This window comes from Sarcophilus harrisii, chromosome 4 (genome assembly GCF_902635505.1).
Source record: "Sarcophilus harrisii chromosome 4, mSarHar1.11, whole genome shotgun sequence".
Classification (NCBI taxonomy): Eukaryota; Metazoa; Chordata; class Mammalia; order Dasyuromorphia; family Dasyuridae; genus Sarcophilus; species Sarcophilus harrisii.
In genome coordinates, this window is record NC_045429.1 from 156,040,476 (window position 1) to 156,065,447 (window position 24,972).

At 34.9% G+C, this 24,972-nt stretch overlaps 1 protein-coding gene across 4 annotated transcripts in view; it reads right to left on the reverse strand.

Annotated features, from left to right (window-relative positions):
• Positions 1-24,972, reverse strand: part of HECA (hdc homolog, cell cycle regulator) — a 50,208-nt gene that overhangs the window by 17,026 nt on the left and 8,210 nt on the right. For all 4 annotated transcript variants that reach the window (XR_004233601.1, XR_004233600.1, XM_031964192.1 and 1 more), the window contains exon 2: positions 1,135-2,175. Coding sequence is in view for 2 of the 4 variants with exons in the window: in XM_031964192.1 (XP_031820052.1) it covers positions 1,135-2,175 (1,041 nt within the window). In the remaining 2 variants the exon portion in view is untranslated. The remainder of the gene's footprint in view (positions 1-1,134; positions 2,176-24,972) is intronic.

The window sequence follows — 24,972 nt, forward strand, 5'->3', positions numbered from 1 at the left end:
TACCTCCTCTGAATATGTCTATATTGCTTATTTGGTATTTCTCTATCTTATCATTATTTCTTTATTTCTTAGAATATAGGAGCGTATCATCACAGATTTAGATCCAGAAAGAACCTGAGGGTCACCTTATTCAAGCTCTTCATTTAACAAATGCAAAAATCAAACCCCAGATAATTAAGCCCAAAGTCACACACTACAGATCAAATTGAGTTTCTGACTGTAAATCCAATGCCCTTTCCATGGTACCACAAATATATGTATCTGCTCTCCTCAAATATATTTTTCTCTCCTTGAGTGGAGAGGTTGGCATTATTACAGTACCTAGTAAATAATATGCGCTCAATAAATATTTATTTGAATAAAAAGTCTGGGTTTAACCAGAAAGGATAGAGGTTGACCCTATTCTCAATGAGTTTTTTTTTTTCTCTAGGCCTTAATTCAACCTATCTTTATGTTTTATTTGAAATGGCAGGTTCCTCAAATACAGGGAGTTCCTTTGATTTTTCTCTGGAGGGCTAGGATAAACACAAAGTCCTTGCAGATTACATACAGTCAAAAGGAGCTTCTCTTAAACCATTTTCTCAATAGTCTTTAATAGTCCTAAATCAAATTTGCTATCCCTACTCCCTATGGCATCTTTAAAACTACTTTACCAGATGTAAAATCTCTTCAAGACTTTCCAACCTTCATCTTCCTCAATCTTGATATCATAATATGGAATGAAGAGTTTAAAGTAACCTATTTTGTATAGCATTCCAAGGACATCAACAGAAAAAAAAATTGCAACACCAGCTTATTTCCTGCAAGCTGCAGAGTAAGCCATTCAATTCATTCTTTGAAATCTCACATGATCAAAAGGGAATTGCTACACACCAGCAGCCTTGAAGGAAAGCTCTCTTCACTGGAAAACACAAATACAAAATGACCTTCTCTACTAAAAAAATATCCCTGTGCTGGGAAGAATGACATCAAGTTTTAAAAATATCATTAGGTAAAGCTGAAATAACAAATGTCCAAATGTTATCCAGTATCTGAGTAGAAACACCACAGCAACATTTAGCTAAAATGAAACACGAAAACAAATTCCTGGGCTTTAAAAAGGGGAAAGCAGGTAAGGCGAACTAACACCTATACCTTGAAGGTGACAGGGAACATCATATTCAATTTCATCATGTCTTGATGGGCTTAAGAACAAGGTTCCATCCACTAGGGGGAACTGTTCAAATACTGGGAGGGCCCGGTGGCAAAGAGCACAGTTTACAACATTTCTGTGGCTGGCACTGAGGGCGGCAAGAATGAATTTCCGTAGATCCTCCCCTTGGCCTACTTGAGCATCATCTTCCATCCTTACATGGAAAGTGTTCAACTTGTGCCTGGGAATGTGAGCCAGGAGCTCTGAGAGATCAAGCCTCCTCAGAAATTGCACTGGCGCATCAAAATGTCCACCCCTGTGTGCTGGCAAGCCAGTTGCTCCATAGTCAAAGTGAGCATTTCGAAACATGCTCCCTCCAGTCATATTTTTTTTGTGAGGCTCCAAGTGAATGGCATTTTTCAAAAATTCCCCGAGGTATCTTGAAGAGCGGGGTCCACTGAAATGTGCTGGAGAGAGAATGGAATACCCTGTAGGAGGAGACTGGCCAGGAGAGCCACAAGGGGAACGTACTCCATAGCCCCCTGCATTGACCCCTTTCTCCTGGGAGTTCTGTCTGTCCATAGAATGTCGCCGTGGAAGGTCATGACTCAGTCCTTTCTGGGCCTTGTTAAGAGGCCTGCACTTTTTTATCTCTTCCCCAGTTTCTGTCATGGGCCTCCCTGTGCTCTTCTCTGACATTGACTTCTTCTTTTTTTCATCTTGCATTCGCTTCACCTGGTACCAATCCGTATCCTTCTTCAAATGACCTTGTCCACAGCGGCAAGAGCAGAAACGAAAGGCCAGGTCATAGCCTTTCTTGGTCCACATGTTCTGGCGACACTGCTTTTCATTCCAACTCCGGGCTCGGCCAATGCAGTTAAACTGGACCAGGATACTGCTTTCCCACTCATAAAAACATTGAAGATGCATCCAGGTGCTGTAAGGGCAATGCTCATTGTTGCAGACCACCTTCTGGTAATCATCCTTGTCAAGATCAACTGGCCTTCCAAAGCTGCAGATGAGTGGCGTGGCACAAGGTGCTTCTGAGGAAAACAAAACAGACAAGTCAACGAGGATGGACACTTATTGCCATTCATGTTATCCTACGCTGAACTTCATGCTGACACATGTTCTAAGATAAAAGCTATCATTCTGACCCAGTTTGATACAGAAAAAAAGCATTGTCAAGGTTTTGCAACTGAGCCAAAAAATACACATAGAATGAGACATCATTTTACTCTTGTTTCATGTTCCATGGCCACCCCTACACTTTGGGGAAGGAAGGAGGAAAGGATGGAAGAATTCCGTTATATAAAGGTAACTATCCATGAACCTGAGAAAATCAAATGTTCTAAACAGTAACTATATGTGTCAAAACTGCTACTTCATGTCTTCCTCAGAAGTCTTTTATTCATGTCTTTTATTCAAACATGTTCACTATTTTTATCACCACAGGGAATCATAAAGTAACACGATAAGCACATATTACTGCCATGTATTGTCAAGTTACACCAACACCAACCAACAAAAATGATTCTAAAGAAGGTAGATTGTCATCTCCTATAACTAAAACAGTATTACTATAAAGACTACTTCATGTTCATTCCTTACACAAAGAAACATCACTGATCATGACCAAAATAAGAAGTGTGGTACAAATGAGACTGAACAATCAATCAAAGTGTATTTATAATTGCTGATCAGAACTTGATGATGGGCTGAGAGTGGGAGTAGAGAAGATCTAACACACACATATATACGTATATATATGTATGTGTATACACACACACACACACACACACACACACAGAATAAATTCAAAGTAATTTGAGTGGTGAGAACACTGAAGTTTCAGGAAATTTTCCTTAAGTAGAATCTGAGCTGCATTTCAAAGAAACTAGGAATTCCAAAAGGTAAAAATTGGAAGGAAGTAAATTCAAAGCGTGAAGGATGTTAAACACAGGGAACAGTTAGCAGAGAATGTGAAGTCCTTGAGGGCAGGGGCTATTTTGTCTCTTTTTGGATCCCTAGCACTCAGCACAGTTCTTGCTAAATAGTGGGTACTTGATGTTTTTGATTGATTGATAGTGTAAAAGGGAAAACTTAGAAAAGTTCAATTCAACTGCTGAAGGTGTTTAAAACATCAGATTTGTAGGCACCTCTGAGAGACCCCATGGTGGAGCATAATGCTATTTACAAAGAATTCTTTTAAATTGGAGTTGTAATTTCATTGGTAAAAGAAGATCATAGTGAGGAATTTCATCTACCAATGTGGATTGGCACTATCTCTGCAACTTTTAATTTGAAAGAGATTCCTGCAGGCCCTTGGAGAATTAAAAGTGATTTGCCAAGTACCAAAAATCATTAAGCATCATAGGCAATAATTCTAACTCCTTATCAGTTTATTGCTTCTCTATCTGTGTAGAGATATCTGTCTAGATATATCTGCATAAATACTCACATCTGTTATCTACTTGTATGCAAACTTTCTCTAAGGGGTGGCCTAGAATCAATTTTCTTAAGCTAGAATCCAAAAGTAATAAGAACAAGGATAGATTTCAAAGGATTCATGAACTTGGATGAGAAAAAAAATTACATCTTAATTTTCACTAACTACTAACTTAGCATTTCCTTTTATTATGGAAGCAATAAACCATTTTTCAGAAAAGGTTTTCACCACACTACTCAAGGGGTCTGTTAAACAAACAACAACAACAAAAGGTTAAGAATCCCTAGCCTAGATAATCTGTAAGGTCTCTTCCAGCTCTAGAAATATTATCTTCTGATTTTCTGTCTCATTAAAAATAAGGGTGGAAGAACTAAAAAAAAAAAAAAAAAAAAAAAAAAAAATCAAGATGCATTCTGCCTCTGACAATTGGCAGCACAGCTTCCAAAGACTTGAAACGCTGCTTACCTGACAAAATTGACAAGATTATCTTTGATAATAGCATAGTAATCATCCTAAAAGAATAAATTCGGTGAACCAAACTGATACAAAAGTAAACCTAAGTTTAACTAGGTATCCATTCGACTGAACTTCAAAAAAAATAAAATGTTACTAATACTAGAAGACTCATTTGGTAAAGACTATTTAACTTGGAACACAAGAATAAACAATTACCAGAAATTCCACACTATTCTGCATGAAAGTTCAATAGCTTTAGTATAGGTTTGCAGCCTCTGCAAGTCTACCAGGTCTACAAGTCATTGAAATGCATCCCATATTAACTGAACTGCTATTGAGGGTCTAACAGGTCCAACAGTTAATTATAAATTTGAAAAATTAAAATTGGATTTTAAAAATTAAGGTCACTTGATTTTTAAGTTAAAACAGGAGGCAAAAAATTAAAACAATACTTTGAAATATAATTCCATTTCCTTTTGTGATTATGGGGAAGGAGGAATGGAGAGGGTTAGCTTCCACATCTATAAAATGAATCATCAGAAAATGAATTCCTAAATTCTACATCTACAATCTTGGGGGAGAGAGGATAGATGAAAAAGATGACAGTGAGAGAAGAAAGAAAGGTGGGGGGAAGGGGGAGGAATTATAGTTTTAACCAAAGAAATATCCAAGTCCCAGAAACTCAAAGAGAAAACTACCCCTATATATGGGTAAATCTTGAGAAAAATGAAGACAGAAAAACAGAACCTCCTAAAATTTGAATAGTAACCCTCTCAAGAGCTAGAACTATGGAACTTCACTATTAACACCTTTCCTTTGACAATGCTCAGTTATTTAATCTCTAATTAAAATTTTTTAAAAAGTCAACAAAGTTAATCGAATAAACATTTTTTAAACACCTGCTAGCTGTTCTTAAAATGCTGAACATAACCTGAAAGAGACAGTAAATATTCAGGATAGGGCACAGGAAAGGAAACTATATAGTATCTTTTAAAACTGTAGTGGCAGGAAATCATAATAAAATTAACTTAGGGCCAAATGCCAAGAAGTTCTGGGCTAGTTTCCCTATCCCTCACTGATTCCCTGATCATATTTTTCAGTAATTATGGCCAAAATTAAAATAATAAACATACCACGAAAAACTTTTTAAAAATTACCTTTTTACACTAAATAAGTTATCCATCATGAGTTCTTAGTTCCCTGACTTTATATGACAGATCCCAGCTCTAAAGCAATGCTAAAATTCCTACCTTTCATAAGCTGTTTGTCTCTTCAGACAACTCACCATGTCAACCTCTCTGGACCTCAGTTTCCTTATTTGCAAAATGAGATTAACTTACATGATCTCTAAGATTTTTTCAGCTCTAAAAAGTCTTACAATTCTACAATTATTCTTAGCTCATTTTAATAAAAACCTCGATATGCTATCTCTGTGATGCTGCTTTCTGAATTATTATGATCGTCACCAATAAAACTAATAAAACAAATGTAATAGACTTGGCTCTTTTCAACAATGATGTGATTCAAGTTAAACCCAATAGATTTGTGACAGAGAGTTCCATCCATATCCCAGAAAGAGAATTATGGGGGTTGAATGTGGATCAAGTAATAGTATTTTTCACCTGCTGTTGTTGTTGTGTTTGCTTGTTTTTCTTTCTTGTGGTTTTTTCCCTTTTAATTTGATTTTTCTTGCACAGAATGACAAATAGGGGAAAATGTTTAGAAGAATTGTACATGTTTAAGCTTTATCAGATTGCTTGCTGTCTTAGGGAATGGGAATGGAGAAAGGGAGAAAAATTTGGTACACAAGATTTTGTAAAGATAAATGTTGGAAATGATCTTTGCATATATTGGGTAAAATAAAAAGTATTGAAAAAATAGAGCTGATAAAAATACTCCTAGACAAAAATTCACAAGACTATAATGTAGTATAGTTTATAAAATAGGAAATAACTTCTAGGTTAAGGATCTTTACTAAAAGGTAATAATTTTTTTAATCTAATAGAATAAAAAGAAAAGAAACTTCTATTATTGTTCAGTTCAACAATACTTACTAACCTGCCAACTATATGCAATATGCTGTTGATAAACAGGATGATAAACACATGTAAAAGTAAACATGATCTAAATCTGTATCAAATAAATGTGCACAGAACATCAGAAAGATATGAGATACATAAAAGACATGACAATCCCAAAGAACTCATGACGGAAAATACTATCCACATCCAGGGAAAGAACTGATATAAGCTGAATGCAAATCAAAGCATGCTATTTTCACTTTATTTTTTTGGTGAGGGTTTTTTCCTTGTGGTCTGTTTCTTTTTTCACATAACTAATGTGGAAATATGTTTCAAAGATAGTACCTATATCAAACTGGTTAGGGAGGAATGAAGGGAAGGAGGGAGAAAATTTGAAAATGTTTTTAAATTAATACTAAAAATTATCTTTTCATGTAATTGAGAAAATATACTATAAAAAATAAAATCCCCTTCACAAACTTGCCTTATACCTAGAACATGGCCCCTCCACACATCTCAAAATAACTAGTTGGCTATTCTCTCACAAACTTCTTTGTTACCTTTTCAGTCTTGTTACATTTTAACTACATTCTTTTCAAGCACTGGGCTCTTTGTTCTGTTCCTTAAACAGGACTCAGTGGTACCTCCCAGTTCTTGGCATTTTCACTCATATCCTTTAGGCTTAAAACTCTGTCACTACTCAGCTCCAACTCCTGATATTCATTTAAATCTAAGCTGTAATGAGATTTCCAGATAGCCCTACCCAATGAGCCATGCTGATTCTGGCCTCTTATTCATATTGTTTCTCCCACCTGCAATGCTCTCTTCTTTGTACATATCGAAATACTACTTATTCGTGTACCATATGCCATTGTATTGTCAGTCAGCAGACAAGTGTTTAAGAGCCTATTATGCTTATATGCCAGACTCTGTGCTGATCTAAATATTCAAAGAAAAGCACCCCTTCTCTCCGCCCCCCAAAAAGCCCCTGCTCTCAAGAACTAATGGAAACTGAAAACAAAAGTTTTCACCACTTATCAAATTCTCACTCAATTTGATTGATGAACAAATATGATGAACAAAGAAACTGTCATACCATTGCTATGTACAAAATCCCCAGCGATATCCCCTGACATCACACTATTTACTTATTTACATAAAGAGTCCATATAGGGGCAGCTAGTTGGTGCAGTGGATAGAGGACCAGCCCTGAAGTCAGGGGGACCTGAGTTCAAATCTGTTCTCAGACACTTAACATTTCTTAGCTGTGTGACCCTGGGCAAGTCACTTAACCTCAATTGTCTCAGCAAGAAAAAAAAAAAAAAAAAGTCCATGTAGTAGATTCTTTTGAGCTTGTGTGAGCACTCTAATACCCTGATATTTTTCTATCACATTAACAAAGAGCCACTGTTGCTCATTTTTAAAAGTTTTCCTCCCTGCTGTTCGGCTTATATCCCTCCCAAACATCAACCTACTTACTTCTGAAATCTTCAAACACTTCAAACACTTCTGAAATCAGTCACCCTGATACTGAATTGTTACCACATTACAGAAAAAGCCAAGAGGCAATGTTGCCTAACCCAGAGTCAAACACAGCTGACACAAAGATTAGGAAGTCCTGAATTCAAGTCCCATCTCTCATTTATATTTTGAAACCTTTTCTCTGCAATCTCACTCCCCATCTCATTTCCCTGCACTCTAGTTTTGAAACCTTTTTATGAAATTAGTTCTCACATTACTCTTGGAAAGACTATGTCCCAATTCCATTCCTCCATGTCCCCACTAAACAACTTAAAGTGTGTTCTCTTCCTTGACCACTATTCCATAGTTAGCCCTTCGTTTTTATAATAATGAAAGCTCCAAAAGAGTCAGGACTGTCTTTTCATTTGCTTTTTATTCCCCAATACTTAGTGTAATGCTGTCATGCAGAAAATAATTCATGAAAATTTATATGTGTATGTGTGTAAATTTAAGACAATTATTAAATCTCTCTTTTCTTGATATCACTGAAAATTTAATGATCAGTTTTCCTTCACATTAATTATTTCATTGAGAAAACTGAAACCATTTACAATGAGCTCTTTTTTCTTCTTCTGCTCATCTTAAAGCCTCCTGACATCATTCCCTACTGTCTCCTCCTTTCCTCCAGTATCTGATAATGAGATAGCCTTTCTTGCCAAGACCAAGAATGCCTTTGATCTCATCTTTCCTTTTTCCAACAGATTACACATTCAATTATTCACCTTCTTTCATTAATCTACAAACTTTCCTTCTATCTACTGTTTTTTCCCCTTACTACTTCCAAATGAGGCCAACTCTTCTTCATCCATCTCCTTCATTCTATATCTTCCCTTCTTTTCTCAGCCAATTACCAGAAAATGTTGCCTATGTTTCCTGCTTTGACACCTCCTTTCTTCTTATTTTAATTCTGTTATGAAATTACCATTTAAAAATATGAAAATTGTAATGCAAGATGAAAAATACAAAAAAGGAAATTTTATTTAAAACTGCTCCCTCACTTCTCTACCATTGATATTGGCTTCTTAACTCATCACAATTGAAAGAGCTTTCTCCAAAGTAATGAATAATATAAATGTCTGATTATTCTTTCTCAGTTCTCATCTTTTTTGACTTGCATTTAATATGGCTTGATAACAACTCTCTACTCCCAAATAATGGTTCCTCTCTCCTGGTTCTCCTGCTGCCAATTTGATCAGTTTTCCTCAGCCTCCTCTGCTGGCTTATCATTGTTTTGGGCCCCCTAAAACATGTATGCCCTAAGACTTTGTCCTGGGTCCCTTATTTTTTTTCTCCCTATGAGCTACCTGTTGACCACATTAGCTCTTTGGGTTTATAATCTCAATGCAAATGACTGATTTGTATATCCACTCCAATCTTCTCCCCTGAACTTTCAAATGCTATATCACCAACTATTGTATATATTTCAAAATAAACATGCCAAGAACATCTCAGACTTAAAAACAGTCCAAAACAGAACTCATTTTTTTCCAAACCACTTATCTCTTCCAAACTTCCCTATTTCTGTCAAAGGAATCATAATTCTTCCAGGCTCTGAGGTCTGCAACCTGGTTCATAATCTTAGCCTTATCCTTAAATCTGCACTCCCCCTCAATGAGGGGGGAGTTGCCAAATCTTACCATTTCTAACCCATAAATCTTAACCCTGATTTATTCTCTCTAACCACAGTGTCATATTAGTTCAGGCCCTCATCACCTCTCCACCTATTGTTTCTGCCTGAAGTTTCTCCTTCTATGCTATTCATACAATTGCCAAAGTGATTTTCTTTAAATGCAGATCTTAAACCATGTTACTGCCCTTTTCAGAAAATTCCAGTGGCCTCCTACTATCTCTAGGATAAGACTATAAATCTTTTGCTGTGTTTTAAAATCCTTCACATGCTAGAGCCAACCTCTCTCTAATCATTCCCTTTTGAGTACTCTTTCATACAACCTTTATTCCTCCATACATGACAATCCATCTCCAATCTTCATACTTTTGCCACAGCCCTGCCCTTCACATGCCCCAGGATACAACCCCTTCTCCTCACAACCACCTCATGGAGATTCTTCTTTTCTTTCAATACACTAATGAACATCAATTGGATAAAAACTGAATAAGTTATGTTATATAAATGCAATAGAATATTATTGTTCTATTAGAAATGACGAGTAGGCTGATTTCAGAAAAGCCTAGACTTACATGAACCGATGCTAAATGAAGTGAACATTGTGCATAGTAACAGGAGACTGTGAGATGGTCAACTATAACAGACTTAGCTCTTCTGAGCAATATAGTGATCTAAGACTATTCCAACAGACCTGAGATGGAAAATGCTATCCGGATCCAGGAAGAGAACTATGGACACTGAATGTTGATCAAAGCATACTATTTTCACCATTTTTTTCTTTTTTCTTTCTTGTGGTTTTTCCTCTTTGTTTTGATTTTTCTTTTACAATACAACTAATATGGAAATAAATTTCAAATTATTTTACATATATAACATCAGATCATCTGGTATTTTAGGGAGGAGGGAGGGAAAGAAAAAAAACTGAAACTCAGTATCTCATAAAAGTAAACAATGAAAAGTATCTTTTGGTTCCCCCCGCCCCCACAAGGCAATTGGAGTTAAGTGACTTGCCCAGGATCACACAACTAGGAAGTGTTAAGTGAATGAGGTCACATTTGAACTCAGGTTCTCCTGACTTCAGGGATAGTGCTCTATCCACTGCACCACCTAGTTGCCCCAAAAACTATCTTTACATGTAATTGGAAAAAATAAAATGCTATTAAGTGAAAAAAAAAATGCTCCATCCACACAAAAAACACTTATACATAAAGCATTTCCTGAGCTGATGTCCTCCCTCTCCTTACCCTGCATCTCTCTATAAGGTTATTCTGTACAATGGGTGTCTCAAAAGACATCTCTCCCTTATTAGAATGTAAGCTCTATGTGAACAGGGATCATTTCATTCTTCGATTTGTATCCTCAGGAACAAGTACATAAAAAGGTGCTTAGTAATTGCTTTTTAATTAACTAATAATATTGCCCATAGGATCGTTACACTTGCCAATCTTAAATCAACAAGTTCCCGTTCACCTGATTTGCCACATGATTGTCCACACTGAAGAGGGGAAAAAAAAAGGGAAGGGAAAAGTTGCAATTTAACAGAAGACAAAGGATAAAGTTTTTATTTATAAGAACTGGAAAACAAAAAATATTTTTAATTTTGTTGTTCCGTCATTTTTTTCCAATTGTACTGACTCTTTATGACCCCATTATGGGTTTTCTTGATTTTGAAGTGGTTTGCCATTTCCTTCTCCAGCACATTTTACAAATTAGGAAACTGAGATAAACAGGATTAAGTGATCTTGCCCAGGATCACATCTTTGACCAGGCCAACTCTTTATCTACTCTACCACCTTGCCGCCCTAAGCATTACCCAAGCATAGATATGCTGAAGATTCCATCTTCAGCAGACGGAATGTACCATAGAGTTTAAACTCAGTACAGATACCATGATACACATCACAGGAGGCAAATAATATTTGGCAACACTGAAACCATTCCATTATCCAAATAATTAATGAAAATATTAAAGAGTACTAGGCAATAAAAATGTTGTAACCTTAGAATAAACTTTTCCTCAAAATTAAAAATTCGAGCCTAATTTCATCTATAAAAATAAAATACCTTTAAAACCCATTAAGATACAGTATTGAAATTAAGGGTATACAGTCCCAATAAATAGCCAGAGATCATTGGAGATAACTTGAACAGCACTTGTTCTTAAATATGAAGGTTCAAAATTGTTTTTCTGCCACTTACTATATATAACCATGGGCAAATAAATGACTTCCTTTGGGCTTCAATTTTCTCAACTAGAAAATGGAGGAGTTGGAATTGAACAGCTTCTGAGATCCCTTATAGTTTTAGATCTATTATTTAATATTTATTCTGCTAATACATAACAGTAAAAGTAATTATTAATCATGTGGCATTCTAATATTTACAAAATATTTTACATATTATCTCATCTGAAACTCATAACCACTGTCACATACAGCTGTTATTATACCTATTTTACAAATAAGAAAAATAAATGTTCTGCCCATGGTTATATAGCTGGTAACTGTTATGCACTAGAATTTAACTTTATTTCTTCCTTCTTCTCTCCTAAGTCTACAACTGCCTCAATAATTCCTTACAATTTTTTCAGATCTAAAATCCTGTAGTTTTAAGAGAAAAGTTGTATATTTTTGTTCCAAGTCCAAATTAAACATTGATTCTAGGGTTAACCTTATATATATTGAAAATACGTAACTACAAGTTATGTTTTTGGGGTCCGTTGCAAGATTTCACCTCAACCAAATTAAATAGCTCTCACCAAGTTAAATCATTGCCTTTTATTCCCCCCAAACTGAAATAATAATGTTAGTTTACTGAGATAATCCCCAAACTAAGAGAATTATTTTTAGCTGTCAGCAAGTATTTCCCCACAAATTGCTGGGATCAATTAAACCAGCAAAGCTCACTGTTAAATTTTCAGTGTTAATATTTGCTCCTCAGAAATTAGCAAACATAATCGGGGCTTGATTGTTTTCTTGAGAAAATGCTCATAATGCAGATTAGATTCAGAATTGTATAGGTACTTTTCTCCCCCAGATAGTTAACTGTTAAATATTTACCATCATACTCCCAGCTTTCTTTCATTCAGGTCAAGATCAATTTTCTTAAGAATCCTACTCAATTAAAAAAAAAAAAATCTTCACCAGTGTTCTGATCTTCAAATGATTTAATTTTCCACATAAGTCTACCTCACATAGTAAATAAACAGCTTATGATGTACCCAAGATATTAATCATATCTCACTCTACTCAAACATACAATTTTTTATTCTTTTCCCCTTTTAGTGAGGACGCTCATTATTCCAAAAGAGATATAATGAAGTACAGCACAATGCCTGACATATAATAAGCATTTAATACATCCTTACCTTCATTTCTAAAGCGATCCACATCATAGTTCTAATGACTAAGAAGCTTTTTTTCCTTATATGAAGACTAAATTTGCTCTAGTTATTTCTTTTTTTTATATTTTTTATTAAAGCTTTTTATTTTCAAAACATATGCATGGATAATTTTTCACCACTGACCCTTGCAAAACCTTATATTCCAAATTTTCCCCTCCTTCCCAACCCCTGTCCTAGTTGGCAAGCAATCCAATATATGTTAAACATGTCAAAATATATTAAATCCAATACATGTATACATAACTATACAATTATTTTGCTGCACAAGAAAAATCAGATCAAAAAGGAAAAAAATGAGAAAGAAAACAAAATGCAAGCAAACAACAACAAAAAGAGTGAAAATACTATATGTTGTGATCCATGCTCAGTTCCCAAAATCCTTTCTCTGGATGTCGATGGCTCTCTTTATCACTAAACCATTGGAATTGGCCTCAATCATCTCATTGTGGTGGAGCCACATCCATCAGAATTGATCATCATATAGTCTTCTTGTTGTTGTGAACAGTGATCTCCTGGTTCTACTCCACTTAGCATCAAATTCACATAAGTCTCTCTGGAACTTTCTGAAATCATCCTCCTGATCATTTCTTACAGAACAATAATATACCATAACATTCATATACCACAATTTATTCAGCCATTTCCCAACTGATGGACATCCACTCAGTTTCCAGTTTCTAGCCACTACAAAGAGGGCTGGCACAAATATTTTGGCACATGTGGGTCCCTTTCCCTCCTTTAAGATCTCTTTGGGATATAAAACCAGTAGTAAGACTGCTGGGTCAAAGGGTATGCACAGTTAGATAGCTTTTTGAGCATAGTTCCAAATTGTTCTCCAGAATGGCTGGATCCATTCACAGTTCCACTGACAATGTATCAGTGTCCCAGTTTTCCCTCATCCTCTCCTCCAACATTTTGCCATTATCTTTTCCTGTTATCTTAGCCAATCTGAAAGGTGTATACCCACTGTTATTTCTCCCCATTTTTGGTAGTTCTGCTCTCTGAAGCCAAGGAAGGATTAATTTAGTATTTCTTCCACATGATAATTCTTTATCTACTGGCAAAGACATATCACACAACAGTCCCAACCACCAAGTTCTCTCCTCCTCAGTACAAACATCCTAAAACACACAACCAGTCTTCCTCAGAGGACAGCTTTCAGTCTCTTCCTGATAGGAAGGAAGGATGTTCTCTAACTTAATATTGTTTCCAAAATGTCGTATTCAGAAAGGAATGCAAGTAATAGGAAATGCTAGCTATCATTTTAAAGACATGGCAATGCTTTATTATTAATGTCAATTAGAAGCCAATTATATATCTGAGCTGTCTAAAAGAATATTTTTAGAGGAATCTTTCAAAAAAAAAACAATATAACTAGTAAGTTTACATGTTCAAAAATCAGTGTGAACTCAAATGAAATTAGTGTTAGATCACAGATATACTCAAAGATCTCTTTTGTATATGAAATATATAAAATGCTTTATATAAATGTGTAAATAAATGTCCAAATCTGCTCCCCAAAATGAAAAAGTTGTCCCCACATTGGATGAGGAAATAAATGAACTGTTGTTTTCCTGACAAAGAATGAAATTTTCCAATCAACTTCAAAACTAGTACCTATATGACCTCTGGCATGTCACTGAACCTGAACATCCTTATTTGTAAAACCAGAGGAGCAGAAGAGCTCTGGGGTTCTCAAATCTTTTTTAATCATGTTATCACTTTAACAATCTAATGAGTATCAATGCTACTGTAGTTTGTTGTCCAAAGGAAATAAGGAGGAAAGGAAAGAAGGAAGGAAGGCACTGTATAGTGCAATCTCAATAGTAAACTAGAAACAAACATTCTTTTCTTTTCTCCCATACTCCTCCTATACATATAAACTACTTAGAGAAACCTGGTATTTTCTTCAAGATACCTAATCTCTAGTTTTACTCTCTATAATTGGTTGCTACTTCTTTCACGTTTCTAACTTGCCCCAAACAAAAGCAGAAAATGTCATAATCCTTACCTCACATTAATAACTTTTGTTCACTACCATTCAGAAGCCTATCTATTCACATTTGAATAGTTCCCTCACTTTCCAGATAGAATTACTACTAAATCTTGTGGAATCTAGCTCCACAACATCTCTATCTATCTCTTTCACTTCATTTTCATCTCCCACACCCCACAATCAGTCCTCATCACCTCTTACCTGGACAACTTACAACAACATCTTAACTGTTCTCTCTGCTCCCGTTATAATTTCTCTCCAATCCATTCTCCCCATAGTTGCCAAAATAATCTAAGACACTGGTGTGACATGTCACTCTCCTGCTCAAAAATCCTCAATGGCTCTCCATTCCCTACAGGATAAAATATAAACACCTTAGCCCAGAATTTAAGGTTATCTACCATATAACTTTCACCTACCTCTCCAGTCTTGTTTCATGTGCTTTCCAATAAGCTGCAAGATGAATTCTGTATTCTAAGCTAAATAGCTAACTATATGACTCAAAACACTACTTTCTGTATGGTTGTAAATTGTTCTTCAGTGCACTCCCTTTAACTCTCATAGAAATCTTTATTTTCCTTCAAAAGGCTTATTTAAGGTACCAACTCCTGATTAAAATTTTCCTCATTCTTCCTCTTCTTCCCCACAATTGTTAGTGGTTACCCCCCCCCCCAATTCTCCTTGTACTATATTTCTTTGTGTACATGCTGAACTGCCAAGAGGAATATAAAGCTCTTTGAGGTTAGGTTCTATTTCCTACTTGCTTTTATATCCTCTTTACCTGGTACAGTACCTTACAAATAATATGCACCTTTAAAAAGTAAACTGAATTGAACTGAATCTCTCTGTGTGTATGTGTGTGGGTTTTTGTGTGTGTGTGTATATATTTATTATACAACATATATATAATAGATGTATGTATATGTAAATGTATATATTTGGCACAAGACTTGCTTAGGGTCACACAGCTAATAAATGCCAAATGTCTAATGCTGATTCTGAAGTCATAGCACTGACTCTGGAGTCAGGAGGATCTATCTACTATGCCATTTAGTTACTCCTGAAAATATATTTTTTACAAGTTATTAATAAAAATGTGGAATTGAAAAACAGCTAAAAATAAAGACTCAAGACATTCCATATCAAACATCTTCACCCAAGTTAATATTGATCTTGTGTAGAAAAAACAGTACTCTTTGGGATATAAAAACTTCGTTTTTAAACTTATTATGAATCCATCTAAATAGCCCATTATTCAGCTAAAATCTTCCTATCTTAGGTAGAAAAACTAATTTGGTATATAGCATATTGGTAGAAAGACATACTTGATGTAAATGTAGTTTTAAAAAAAAGTTCCTCATATAGATGATATGTGAACTATTAGAAAGGGAAGCAATAATTACTGTCAGAATGGTGAACTCACTAACACTAAAATTATGTCAGATTAAATCTCAGGTTGCTTTTGGATTGAATTATTAAACCTAATAAACTAGGGGAGTGCTACAAACATAATACTCATGGATTTGTGGCTACATACTTGCCAAAGTCTGTCAAGTTGATAAAGTACAACCTGGGATTCAAACAGGCCTTCTGATTCAAAATCCTATGTTCTTTGCATCACACCACACTTCGCTTCCACTCACTTCATCATATGGGCTTTGTTAGCATCTGGGCCAGGACCAGAACCCAATCCTGCACTCTACCATATCACAGAGGACATCTGTTAGAAATAATCTGATGCCTAAAACAGTGCAAATAAGAAAACCATTATAACATAATGAACATTCCCTAGAGGTAGACAGCCAATTCAAATTATAGTTTAATAAATTTGCTTTTGAATTTCCTTCCAAACCTAATTTTTTTCACACCTTCAATTCAAACCTACAAATCTTTCTAACTTTCAGAGTATGTCAACATGCCAAAGCATCAGGTTTTTTTTTTTCCTTCAACAATTTAACTTACTATTCTTTCTTAGAAGTATCCAGGTATCAGTGGAAGACTGACACAAATGAGGCGAATATATTATGGGGACCAATATGAAAAGCCCTATATAACTAATCTATGCCAAATATCTGATTAAGAAATTAGTATCATAGCTCTTCCAGAATGCATCCTTCAAAAACCAAGTGAAGTTCTAAGAGTATGAAGTGGGCAATTATCCCTTTTCCATTTTTAGTTACAGTCACTGAAGGAAAAATAAAGATGGGGCAGTAAAGAAATCAACAATTTTACAGCAAGACTATGCCATCTTACCCCCTAATTTATAACAATTGTATGTAATCTAATATGTTCAGAATGCCCCAAATCAAATGAATTTTTCTATATACTTAACAGTAGAGTTGGATTTTACCCCATATGGCAGCTATTCTTGTTAGTATCTTCTAAGTATATGGGACTCCAGTTTTCCATGACCTAGATACTGCAGGGAAATTAATCCAATTTGTGGACTTGACCAATTTATAACCAACTGATTTTACTAAGTAATCATTTAACTAAAAATTCACTGACTTCAAAACTTTAGTTCTATATATACCAAGCAGTCTAAAAGAAATTACCTTGATACCAAAAAGAAAAAAAAAGAAAAAAAAAAGAAACATCATCTGTGAGGACTTACTTTTTTTGCCATTTAGTTAAAATGATGAAATTCTCATTGGCACTGAAGATTTAAGTGGAGGAATACTAGCTATTTCAATAATATTGAAAAAATAAGCAATTTAGCAACAGAGAAGATAGTGGGAAGGCATTTAGGACTTGAGGCTTCTCATTGTTTCACATTAAGAGCTCCAATTTCCCATGTGTTTAATTCATCTAGGGGGAGCATAAACTTGTCAAATAGAAGAACACATGGGGAAAGTTACTATATGTGCAGACTATTTTGTGATGATACATATCTTATAAAAGCGCTGAATACATATACACAATATTCCTTTCCCATGTGTACCACTTTCATGTCAATATATCAACGCTGTTGAAAAGAAGACTTTTCACAGTAATACATTTTAATATAGCAGCAAATTAGGCCATCACTTTCAACTTAGTTTCCCTGTTTTGCTATACCCTCCACCAACTAATACCAGATATTGTCTTGTAGCATGTAACCATTGTCCTACAGTGTTCCTTGAAACATCTCCTTTTCTTTTCCAACTCTCCCCTCCCAATTAACCTTTTAAAAAGCCTTAGAAAGATCCCACCCAAATAGCTTTTCTCCTAGGGTGTGGAGCTGACAGATAAAGCCTTGGGGGCTTCAGGTCAAAAATGTTTTTAAGAGCAAGACCAGCAACCAACAGACAAGTTACAAGATCTGTTTCAACAAATAAAGGCTTGCCAAAGGAGAGGGAGTGTCAGCACATTTTATATACTTAGAATAAAATTAAACCACACATTCAAGAACCACAGTCATGCCTAAATTCTAGCAATAAACTTAGCTACCAAATAATACACATAACATAATATAGCAGCTTTAATAAAACTCTTCCCTACTATAGGAAGTTCAAAGTAATGGGAATCAATAAAACTTTAAATTAATCATGTCAAAATATTAATACAGAGCCCTCTTTTATCCCAAAGACAGTAGCTTTAATAGGGAATACTGGGGTATTATTAAAACACAGTAGTATTTTAAGTTACAAGTACTGAATGGATATTCCAAAATTATAAACTGCATTTATACATTCTTCATTCACTCTTTTCCATTGCATTACTAAGGCCAATGTTAGGATGATTAAGATTCAAGGCAAGAAGAGACCTTAAGAGATCATCTAAATACAACCTCATTTTACTGATGAGGAAATTGAAGTCCAGCAAAAATAAACATATTGCTCATGATCACACAAAATAGTAAGTAGCAGAGGCTTTAATTTGAACCAGACCCTTATTTCAAATTCAGTGTTATTGCCTCTAACTGACAGATAAGGAGTCTCTATAGAGAGTTAGGATTCTATGTAATCAAAACATCTAGAAAAACCTCATTATCTATAGTAGGAGCTCTTAACCTGGGGTTTATGAACTTGGGTTTTTATTTTTTGTCTCTTTACTTGCTTGCATTACATTTTGATAACTATGTTTCAATATAATTTGATTCCTTTGTAAATCTGAGCATTCTATTTTATGCATTTAAAAAGATTATTCTATGAATAAGTTCACAGTGTTTCCTAGACTTCCAAAGAGGTCTACAGCACAAAAAAATGTTAAGAACTCGACCTACAGGGAATGCCTCGCCCATCTGGACTTTGTGCAAAGTATGCTTCATTGGTAGATATAAATTTGCCAATTTTATGCTTCAATGCTCAGCAGACTGTTGAACAATCATCTTTGTGGTTGCAGCTATCATACAGTTGAATCCTGTACAATCCTAACATGTGCATAGTAGATCCTTCATGAAAGCCACCACCTTAAATAGGCTACATTTAAATTGGTCTACCAACTCACAAGCTCAGTCAAACAATAAACATTATGGGACCTTATAATCACTATACTATGAAGTTGTAGTCTCAGTGAAAATATCTGTCAAAATTCATTTGTTCTCTCTAAGAAGAAATGGTCAGATAGCATCTGAGAAATTGCACATCACTTCTAATATAGCCAAACTGCTCCCTGCTGCAAAAGTCAATTATTTTTTAAAAAATTATCTACAGGGCAACATGTGGCAATTAATAAATTACGGAACAGAATGATCTCAGAAGATCAGAATTATAGAGGACTCTGACAAGTAATGGAAAGATGCAGACTTTGCTCTGGAGCAGCATATTACCAACAACTAATAGCATCCAAGGATAGTAAAAGACAGCAAAGATGGACATGATTGGAAAAGAAAATGAGTCAATCATGTATGATGAATGAAATACTAAAAGAATCAGAGGAAGGCATGCAGGATATTTGCCAGATTATCTATGGGAGCTTTGTAGCACTTTATAGACAAGACCCACATAGGATGATGAAAAGGTATGATTAGACTGATGTATGGGTGAATCAGCCAGTTCATTAGGAATGCTGAACCATGAGGCAGCCACAAGAAACAAAAATGCATTTAGCTTAAGAAGCCATCAAGAAAACAATTATAATTATTAGTTTTGCTATAATAAATCATTATTTCACTATAATATTTTATTTCCAAATAGATGTATTGAAAATCTTTAAATAAAAAATTTCAAACTGATAGTCTCCCCCAAGATTCTTCCTTCAACTCACCAATAAACTACGACACTAGGATAGATTTAAAAAAAACAACTAAAATTAGCTATCCAAGTTATAATAGTTTAACTTTTAAGTTTGTCTGTTTCAAGGTTTAATTAAAAAAAATTTAATTTAAACCTCAAGAAAAACTTTCAGTCAAGATGCTGAATCAGTATGTGCAACTGATATCATGTCTAATTCATTCAGTAAAATTTATAAGATTTTTTTCATATTATTCATGCTGGTATTATTATTTAATAGAAATAGGTACTACATCTGTTATTTCATTAATATAAGGAATTCCCTGATGAGGACCAATGTAAGTAGATACTTTCTCTACAACCTATGGTCTTTATAGAGTTGCCTAGAATATCAAGATATTCAGGGTCTTACTTAGTGTCACACACTCACCATCTTATCAGGAATAATATCTAAATTTGAGTCATCCTGGCTCTGAGGTCTGCACTTTCTCCACTATAAGATAATGTTTCTTCCTTAATTTTAAAATTAATAAGAGTATGACAAAGAAATCAGTAAAACTGAACTATTCATGACATCGTCCTAAAGAAATGGAACTGTTTTAGTTAAGACAAATCAAGCAAACAAAGATGGATGTGGCATTTATGTTTGTTAATTTAAAAAATAAAGAAAAAAACAAGAATCCATTTGTCTGTGGTTCTATGCTCCTATTAAACTATGAGAAGAATAACAAGAGATCCCAGCATTTGTCACTGTGCCTGGCATGTAGCTTAATAAATGCTCATTGATAAACTGATCAATCCAGTTTGCCTTTTTAAATGTATTTCACGAGCTTGATATATTAACACAAATGAAAGAAAAATTCACTCCTCATCTACAACACAAGCTTGTTTAGTTCCTCTCAAGGCTTTCTTATTAATCTGACATATACCTTGTGTCACTTCAGAAGCAAACCTATACTTTAGGATTGCTTAATTCTGGCCCCAGCCCTGAATTTAACTCCACCATGGAATTAGGAAATGGTTTGGGGGAAATGACTCACAAGTGCCTTGGTAACTGATTAAAAAAAAAAAAAAAAAAAAAAACTTTCAACAGAAGGAAGAGATAAATTCAGAAGAGGCAAATTCAGATAGGTCTTAGTAAAAATCCCAATTCAGAAAGCAAGAAAAGATGATTGAACAAATCAAAATTAACCATCTTATTTTCTTCTTAAAATAGTAAATACTAACAACAACAACAACAAATTATGTTTGGACTTGAAAGATCCCTAAGGTCCTTTTAAGCTTTAATGCCCATATTAAACTAAGCGTATAACATTACAGTCCTAGAATTCCTACTTCATGTGGCAGCAGAAAAAAATAAATCGTATAAGTATAGAAAATATATAGAAATAAAGAAAATATATAGCAGTGAATAAAATGATGTAGGAATGAGGAATTAATTAGGTATATACCAATATGATAGGTGTACACCTTTAAAACAAAACAAAACAAAAAGCTCAATTAGCCCCGCCCCCCCCCAAAAAGTCATTTGTAGTAATCTAGGAAAATCAATACCTTTGGAAAACACTTTCTTAGGGCTGAACAAGAAAGCTACCAGAAGGAGCAATGGATTGGATTGAATAGAATCCACTTCTGCTACTTAATACAGATTTCTGTTAACTATGAGCAAATTAAATCACTTTAGCATTCTGAGCCTCAACTGGAATAATCTCTAAATTCCCCTCCCTTTCAGTTCTAACATTCTATCACTCAATGGTTCAAGAAAGTAAAGAGTTTACACAATTGAGGGGTTCATTTAAGGATCTACATGTGAATCCAAAGACTAACACTAAGACACAGTAACTGTGTGTTACTCCCAAGTATTAAAAAACAAATCTTATTAGCCATTTAAATCATCTTGGGGGAGGATCTATGTTAGCATAATAGCCAAGCAATCCCCATATTTGAAAGTCTCCACTGTGAGCTCTGGAAGCAAAAGTTTCTTTTTTCAAGAGGAAACATCCTTGTTGATTATTCATCTCAAATTGGAAAGAAAGCACAGTAATCACACTCAGATTTGTCAAAAGCCCACTTGTGCCCAGAACAACAAAGTTAAAATATGATCAACAAAGCACTAAATTCAGGGAATTCTTCTGGCTCATAGTTACTTGGGAAAAAGATAGAAGAAACTGGGTCAATACTAGTGCCCAAGGTGCATAAAAAGTTAGGCTTTTGTTAGTGTCACATTCTTATTAGTATATTTAATTTCAATTAAATAACCAAAATGAGAACCATGAGATCTTTCTTTATGGTCTAGGATTTAACCTTGTTTTTATAGTAAAGAAAGTGTGGCATTTTAGATCCAGTTCATGGATAGGATGCTGGGGGAAAGGAGATTCAGTAAAAAGCTAAATATCAAATTTCAGCACCTACAAGTTTCACAGTAAGAAACTAAACTACCTTGGGATGAGAACAATGTAAGAAAGGTAACAAGGCAATTTAGATCCATGAAAGGAAGCTGAGGGTAGCAGAAGTTGAGGTTCATCTGTCAACATGGCAAGGAGAGAGGAGAAAGGCAAGGAGTGGTGTGTTGAACTGAAAACTCAGAAATTACTTAGAAATTTAGCAGAACAATACAACTTACTGAGTTCAGTAAGTTTTTTGCAAAGTTGAAGTAATTGGCAACTTTCTATTGCTCATACTGTTTTCCTACCTGTGAGTTTGCCTGTCTCTCTGAAATCCTACAGACACAGAGGTTCATTGTCTATTTTGCTTGCTGCACCTGACCAACCTCACCCAAAAAAATTATTCAGCTGGGATACTACAGCTGTTACTTACCAACCAAATGCCAGTGGCACCCTTCTCTTTTATGGAGTTTCCATACATTAGCTTTAAACTACCTTTACCATTACCTCTTTTCTAATTTTCTACTTCAAATTTACTGTAGAGGTGAACCCCATTTGATAGTTTGTGTAACCTACAAACACTGTAAATAGTGGTCTGAGTAAGGGCTTATGGACTTGTCCAGGAAGAAAAGTTCCTAGCTTTGTGACAGTTATTTTGAGTGCTGTGGGAAATTTCTAACTTGAGTTCTCAGGTCCAATCCACATTGCTGAAAGCACCTGATTCCAAGCTTTAGTTAGGAAGGGTATTACTATAATAATTAGCCATATTATAATGAAGCCTGATTGCATTTTATACAGTAGTCACTGAATTTATATATGCTCATTTAGAAACTTAGAACATATCAGCTTCAGAACTGGAGTGCCAAAATAATTTCTTTGGCCGTAAGCTACTATGTCCTGAAGAGAAATGGTATAATGCTAACCTGATCCTTATGCTTTCCTCTGAGGAAAACAGATCCACTTAAAAACTGTCAATTATCTCTGTACTCGATATGAGTAATTTGGGTTCCTATTAGATAGGTTACCTAAATATATATAAACATTCAAAGTCTGAACTTAAAAAAAAAATCTAAAACTAAAAGCATGATCTATTTGCACCAATATAAAAATACAATAAAATACTTTTATAATTTCCAATATAAACTTAGTAACAGAATCACAGGAAAACCTTATTTTCTATTAGGCTTTTGCCACAAGTATATGGTTATTTTTAGGGAATATAATTTGATATTGTTACACTGGAGTTCATATGACATAAGCTGTGTTTTAAATGTCTGAGAAAATTCAACTAAACTTGTTGCTACTACAATTCAATTAATAACATGACTAATATTTAACACATACTTCCTCTTAACTCTTCCTATTGGTTTAAACTTCCCTTAAACATCTTTCCCTTGACTATGCCTTTAAAATTGTGCTTATTTTTAAGTGAAATATTCTGGATTCAACTTCTATTTAAAAAATAAAAATATATAGTTTTTAAATTGTCAAAAATCACCCACTTTTTAATGGCCATGTAGTTTTTTTTTTAAAGAGAAAGTAAACATTCTAATTCAATCAAACTAAAACATCCTGTGTCAGAGTTATTGTTTCACCAGCTAATGAGAATTAGAGATATAAAAGACAGAAAATTCTTCATTTTTTAAGTAAAAGGTTCTCCAGCAAGAGTGTGTTGTTTTAAAATGTATTTAAATCATGACCAAAAAATAAAATGATATAACAAGGTAATTAGTCCAGTCAAAAACAGGAATTAGCCACTTTCTACTGATGCATGAAAAACAAAAGGATGCCCTCCTCTCTCTCTTCATTGAGGAAGGTTTTCTACTCAGGCAGCTCTAAAGCCTTACTCTGGTATTTAATTGTCCAAAGAGAATCTCAATTAGCTAACCCCCCCATGGTTCAGGAAGCAGAGAGATGCCCATAATTACTAAGGACTCTGCATACAGCATCAAGTGTTTTGAAACTCTTAATCCTGAGTGCTGAAGCCAGTCAGTCAACAAATATTTATTAAGTACCAATTATATGTAAGGAACTGTGTTAAGCATGGGAAATATGATGAAAAGTGAAAGGCAGCCTCTGTTCCAAAGAGCTCACAGGCTAATGGGTTGTCTAATGAGAAGTCAAGATGAAGAAACTGAGGAAGAAGAGCTTTCCAGGCTTGAGGGAGAGCCAGAGAAAATGTCTATAGGTAAGAAGAAATGGTGTGTCTTGTTTATGAAACAGCTAAAGGCCAATCAATGTATTGGATCAAAAAGCACATGGCTAGAATTGTAGGTAAGGGCAAAATTATGAAGAATTTTGACTGCCAAACAGAATATTTTGTATTTTATTGGAGTATACCAAACAAGATGGTGACATGGTCTAACCTGTGCTGTAAGAAAATACTTTCAGTAGCTAAATAAAGAATGGATGGGAATGATTTGAGGCAGACAGACCCATTGGCAGGTTATTTCTACAGTCCAGATATGAGGGTATGAGAGTCTGAACTGGAGAGGTGGCAGCAACAGAGCAGAGAGATGCCAGCCTAGGAAGATGTAAAAGTCCAGGTCAAATTTAGTGCTGAAGACTCAGGCCCCACAGCAGGTCTCCAATCAATGATATACCTTCAGATACTTTAAAGAGAAATCCAAGGAAGTCTCTCCCATCTAATCATGGAGTTTGTGATCTAAAGAAGTCAGAACAGAGTTGAAATATTATGGCCAAATCTTGATTCTGATCCCCTTAGCAATTCTCAAATTAAATCCCCTACAAAGCACTCCCTATAAACATTTAAACATTTAGCTGCTACTTCTTTGTAAAGATCTTCTTTTCAAGGAAACATTTTATTGTT